Here is a 6,386-nt window from a genome sequence, read left to right as displayed (position 1 = left end):
ACGATGAAGCATGTTCCATACACTTTGATGCCGGTTCTTCAAAATGAGCTAGCTTTAGTTCCTCTAGGGTCGAACGGTCGAGAAAACGCGATTAGGCTGTAGTTCCACGGTAATGCGCATCTGTGCCCGGACTACATCCAATGAATAGTAAGTTCAAAAATAATAGTTAAAAAACTGCATTTTTGGCATGAAGGATGCTCAGGTGCCCATGTTGCGTGCAAATTTTTGCGCTGTTTGGACATACAAATACCTCGATGGAAAAAATCGATCAAGATAGTGCTCTCTTTTAAAGTTTTTTTCAGAATGAATTTTTTTTTTACAAGACCTCCCCAAATATCCAAACACCACAAATGTTTACACGCACGTTAAAACATTTGAGTATCTTGGACGCCAAAGAAAACTTTTATTTTTAAAATTTTCATTTTTCACACCCAGGTGCAACTGAGCATTGAATCATCTATAGTTCCATCGCTTGCGTGAGTATTAGCCTAGACACGGTGAGGCAGTGGTGGTGGTATTGGCCTATTAGGGCGTGTATAATGGTGCTATTTTAGAAGTGCACGTAGGATAAGTGTTGAGGTGGAGGAGAAAGAAACTATAAGAAAAAGCATGTCTTCTTTTAGTTAAAAAGATGATCTCTTAACAACAATATGTTTCATCACATGTTTAATGATGCCTCGTTACCACAAATAAGGCTAAGAAATAACCCATTGTACACCATATTTTATTTTATTTTCTAGATTACGTAGGATTACGATAAGACTGCCTTATAAACCAATGTACATGCATGGACCGTGTAGTCTCTTCTATTTGCTCATGACATTTCCTTTAAGAAGGAAAAAAGGACCGACTAGAACAAAAAAAAACTAAAAACCTAACTTTAGATTTTTAAGGATGGCAAATTGAACTATTTTTATGGCAAAATTATGTGTTGTGAGCATGACATTTCCCTTCAACAAGCATGGCAAATCCTAACAAAAAAACTGAGCATGCCAGAATTTACCATGTTTGCTGAAGGGAGAATTACTAGGCTCACGGCATGTAATTTATAATTAAAAAACATTCAATTTGCCATGTTTAAAAATCTGATCTCAGATTTGTAGCGGAATCAAAAAAATTGAGGCAACCCGACTAGAAAAAATGATGTTACGGATATATTCCCTATGTATATTCAGGGGGGGAAAGTAAAAAAAACACGTATACTCTATGCGAGATGGGCTGTTTTTGCGGCTCGCCTGAGAAACCTGCTGAGACGGATCCTTTTGGGGCTGCATTCATTTTCCAGGCGGGCATTCCTCCGTAGTCTGTAGCATCCGCCCATGTCTCCCACCAGGATTTCCTTTTTTTTTTGAGAAAGCCCACCAGGATTTCCTATTTGACGCTTTATGCATCAAATTGACGGAGATTCGCAGAGGCGAGCCGCGAAGAGATTAGTGGGCTGGGGCCCATTTAGCGGTTGCGGGCGGGTGGTTTTCTGTTTTCTTTTTTCCTGTTTGTTTTTCGAGGCTGGTTTTCTTTTAGGTTTTTTCTTTTTTCGTTTTTCCTTTCCCTTTCTTTTTTTTGTTTTTATCTTTTTTGTTTATTTCTTCTTTCTTCTTTCTTCTTTCTTCTTTCTTCTTTCTTCTTTTCTTTTTCTGTTTCTTTTTCAAAAATTAGCAAATTTCAAAAAAATTCAGAATTCAAAATTATTTCTCAAATTTGACAATATGTTTGTAGTTTTCAAAAAATTGTTTGTGTGTTCAAAACAATGTTCATAAATTGAAAACAAATGTTCACGTTTCCAAATTTAAAAAAAAGCTTGTCTTTTCAAAATGTTTGAAAAGTTTTCAGAAAATATTCATGTTTTAAAAAAATGTTCATAAATTTCAAAAACAATTCACCCTTTCAAGATAATGTTCGCAATTTGGGAAAAAATGTTTGTCTTTCTGAAAAATGTTCGTGCTTTCAAAACAGTGTTCATCTTTCTAAAAAATGTTCCCACAATCAAAACAATTTTCATCTTTCTGAAAAATATTCGCACAATTAAATCAATGTTTGCAGGTTTCAAAAATGTTCAAACAAATTAAAAAATGTTCACTGAAATCAAATATGTTCAAAGTTTTCAAAAAATGTTCGTGTCTTCAAAAAAAATTCAGTTTTTGAAACGTTGCATATATATTTTTCAAAGTGTGTATACTTTCAAAAGACAATTCCAAATTTGAAAAAATGTTTGTTTAAAAAAATGCATTAGCTACTGTACTCCTACAGAGTCATTTTACTTGCCTACAGTACGTCCGTACATATTGAAAAAAAACTATCTTGACAAAATAGGTAAGAACTATCTTGACAAAAAACGATATGCCATATATGGAAATTGTTTTTTAATATTTTAATAAAAAGTCAAAATAGGTAAGAACTATCTTGACAAAAAACTTGACTTACTTTTGCACCAGTATATAAATTTTCACAAAAAAAAGAACCAAAGTTGACTTCACAGCAAAAAGACAAAATATATTTGCAATTATAGGTCACTATTTGCACTATTTTGGCCAAAAAATTGTCTTTTTTAAAATAAGATAAAGGGAGATTTACTTTTTTCGGATTTTTTTCTCACGAGTAAAATAAAAGGTCAAGTTTATTTCAAAAATATTTTCATGATTTTTTTGACTTTTTTAATTACTTTTTTTTTCATATAGGATGTAGATGTCCCCATAGACCAAAAATCTGTCTCCATCCCCCTCCCTCGTCAGACCCACGGACTTCGCTACAAAAGGGCAATTTACAGGGGGTTTACCGGCTGGCCGCCCAGCCCACCAGTTAAAATCAAGGGGAGGGGGGCAATTAATTAGAAGGAGAATTAAAAGTGGACAAGTAAGCTGGTCCATAAAGTTCCGTTGGCTCAGTCCGTGTGTCTAGCATTTTCGCCAGGGACGAGACTTGCCTGCTCCCTGCACGTGCGCCCATCCATGCTCCCGCATACATGGCTTGATTTGATTAGAACAAAATAAGGCACGGCCCCACCCCCTTAAAATCAGGGGAGAGATGATTAGATTAGAAAGGAAAAAGAAAAAGAAGACAGCCGTAGAATAAGGTGGGAGCACGGATGGAAGCATGGGGAGGGACCACCCTACATACGTTCCATTTCTCCTCTCCTCTCCTTCGTAAAAATGTCTACGTTTTTTGCTAAAAAAGGAAGGAATGATCTACGTTTTTCGGGAGAGCACTCCCTCATATGCTCCGTAGCATCCGCCCATGTCTCTTTCGCTCACCGCGCCACCGACACCTCCCCCGCTAGAACCACCATACGTTTCCCCTCCGTTCCATAATATAAGAATGTTTTTGACTCTAGTGTAGTGTCAAAAACATTCTTATATTATGGGACAGAGGAGTACATTCCATCCTCTTCTCCACCGTATGTTCCGATTCGGTTCTCCCACTTGGACGGAAGGCGAAAAGCCTTCTTTCCTCCTTTCTCGCGTCCGCCGCCCACGCCTCTCGGCCACCACCGACCGTTGCTTCCCTTCCCTTGGTCGCCGTCGCTTTCGGCCGGTTCCTCCGGTTGAACCGGCGGCGCTTTAGCTGTAGAGCACGTGAAAGGTCGTGGGCGCCAACCAGCCCCCACGTTCCCACCCGATTAGAAAATTCCCTCCCTGCTTTCCAACGCCACCCACCTCCGCCGCCGCCGTCAACGACGCCAAACGCGCCTTGCTTCGCACTCCAAGATCCCACGCTACGTATAAAGAGCACCCCCTCTGCTAGTTGGCCGCCAGGCTAGCTCTCGCAAGCATCGCACCAGATCCACCGGTGGGAGCAAGGAAGCGAGCGAGATCCACCTAACCCACCAATGGCGGCCGCTGCTTCCTCCAGCGCGTGGAAGGCCAGGTGGCTCCGCCCCGAGGTACGCGCGCACCGCTCCCTCCCATGTTCCTTCATTTCATCTGATCTAGCTTAGTTTAGCGATCTCGCTCGCTGGGTTTCGGTAGTTGTGATGGCCATGGTCTCACGACGGTGGCATGTTCTTGGCAGGCGTACCCGATCTTCGCGGCGACGGGCGTGGCCGTGGGGATCTGCGTGATGCAGCTGGTGCGCAACATCACCACCAACCCCGAGGTGCGGGTGACCAAGGAGAACCGGGCGGCCGGGGTGCTGGACAACCACGACGAGGGCCGCCGCTACGCGCGCCACCCCTTCAGGAGGTTCATCGACGGCAAGTCCGCCGAGATCATGCCCGGCATCAACAGCTTCTTCACCGACCCACCAAAGAACTAGACGACGTCGTCGTCGTCGGAGAGCTCTTGTCCAAGGAAGGAAGGAATTCCTCCGCGAGATTTTTTTTCCCTTCTGAAGGAATACAGAAATACTGTTGTTATTTTTCCTCGAATTCAAGTATATTATTCGCCATGACTAATTGTCTGGCTGTACACCATTGATTCTTGTGATCATACACACAAAACTCGGCCTGAATTAATAATCCCTATATGTCTTGAGGAACTATGCGTGCGTGTGCCTTTCTCTATCGTCACATTCCCAATTTTTCATGGCCGTCGACGGATTGTTCAGTCTGAGTGTTGAGTTTCGAGCCAACATTGAGTTTTCAGACAAGGTTTCTAGAAAAATATTGTTCTCTACTAGCTAGGATGTGCAGCCAACATTGAGTTTCGAGCCTGAAAAATCTCTGAATTCCCATCGATTTGTCTGTTGAAGCGCATTTACGCACGGACCGGGAGGAATAGGGGTTGTAGCGCTGGGCGAGTATTTTAGCAAAACTAGTACAATAGTGAGCCGGCACCATCACAGCCGTTAAAAAATGTGAAGAGTTTTGATTTTTTTTTTCAAACTGTGAATACCTTTTGAAATTTCAAAGATTTTCCAAAAAAGAACAAATATTGAAATTTTGGACAATTTTTTAAAAATTCTCAACACTTTTTAAAGTGGATCAAATTTTAAACTTTTTAAACAATTTTTCAACATTTTGAACAATTATTTAATATCTGATCTTTTTAAGAAACACGGACAATCTTTGAAAATTTGAGCAAAATTTTGATTCTGGACAGTTCTTTGAAAAAAGCGATTTTTTTAAAAAAATCAAACAATTTTTAAAAGACAATTTTTTCCAATTTTATGAATTTTTTAAAAATAAAAGGAAACACAAAAAGTAAAAGAAAATGGAAAACTGGGAAGAAAACTGAAAAATCAGTAAAGTAAACATGTTCAAGAACCAAGGTTCCTAAAACTGTAAAAACCCAGGCTGGAACCTTCGAGAACATTATTAATACCGGAACCAGCTTCCCATCTCAGAAGCGTTAAATGGGCTGGCCCAAAGCAATAGCAAGCAAGTTCCTCCTATGCGAAATGGTAACAACTTGTCATAATAATCGTTGATAGGGATTGTGGCCACAAGCGGAGTTGTTAACTTGTTTCTACATTCAAAAAGTTAAATTCATCTTTAAAAAGGTTCACGTATCTTAGAAATTTCAGGCCACCAACAGTAGCAATGATCATCCGCTCCCGAGGATAAAGTGATTGAATATTGCTCCCCAAGAACAAAGCTTGAATTTATGAACATTTATTGAAAATTGTTGTTTAAAAAAAAGTTATGAGTTTTTTTTAAAAAAATATGGTTTTCTCAATTCAATGGTTTTTTTTAAAAAAAAATTGAATATATTTTCGAAGATTGTGAACCATATTTTAGTATCCAATCTTTGAAAAACACTGACAATCTTTGAAAATTCGAGCAAAATTTTGATTTCTGGACAGTTGTTGAAAAACCTGAATTTTTTCAAATATTGAACGATTTTTATAGATATTTAAATTTCATGAATTTTAACTCCGCCTATGTTGTCTCAACATAGCCGGTCCCAAGCCCGGGTAAAGGAGGAGGGTTGTGATAGGCTTGGCGAGCCAACGTAAAAACTCAGCCACTCTTATGGAGATGAAACCCAAAAGATTTTCGTTGGGGCGTAACCCTCTCAGCGATGCGCCACATTGGAACCCAGGTGTGGTGGAAAATGGGCAAGGGCCGGGCCGTCACCCCCCAAGTGGCGCGCCGTATCTTGATCCGGATACGATGGCAAGTGAGCGAGGATCGGGTCGTTGCATCCTTAGTGGCGCGCTACATCGGCTCCCGGATGTAGTGGAAAATGAGCAAGGGTCTTCGCATTTGACTCGACGAGTGCGAAGGGTAAGGAAGCTAGCCGAGCCTAGGAGGATTCGCTTAGGTAGCTGGAACGTAGGGTCTCTGACAGGGAAGCTTCGGGAGCTAGCTGATGCAGCAGTGAGGAGAGGTGTTGATATCCTTTGCGTCCAAGAAACCAAATGGAGAGGACATAAGGCGAAGAAGGTGGAGGATACCGGCTTCAAGCTGTGGTACACGGGGACGGCTGCAAACAGAAATGGCGTAGGCATCT

At 40.8% G+C, this 6,386-nt stretch overlaps 1 protein-coding gene across 1 annotated transcript; it reads left to right on the top strand.

Moving 5' to 3' along the window:
* The first annotated feature begins 3,722 nt into the window (after nucleotides 1-3,722).
* LOC119349607 lies at nucleotides 3,723-4,473 on the top strand. Its single transcript, XM_037617662.1, has 2 exons — nucleotides 3,723-3,877; nucleotides 4,006-4,473. Exons 1-2 carry the CDS (start codon nucleotides 3,824-3,826, stop codon nucleotides 4,246-4,248), a joined length of 297 nt encoding a protein of 98 aa, XP_037473559.1. The 5' UTR covers nucleotides 3,723-3,823; the 3' UTR covers nucleotides 4,249-4,473.
* The last annotated feature ends 1,913 nt before the right edge of the window (nucleotides 4,474-6,386 follow it).

The sequence above is a fragment of the Triticum dicoccoides genome, chromosome 1B (assembly GCF_002162155.2).
Source record: "Triticum dicoccoides isolate Atlit2015 ecotype Zavitan chromosome 1B, WEW_v2.0, whole genome shotgun sequence".
NCBI lineage: Eukaryota > Viridiplantae > Streptophyta > Magnoliopsida > Poales > Poaceae > Triticum > Triticum dicoccoides.
Note: the sequence above shows the minus strand (reverse complement) of the source record. Positions and strands in the feature narration are given on the sequence as shown.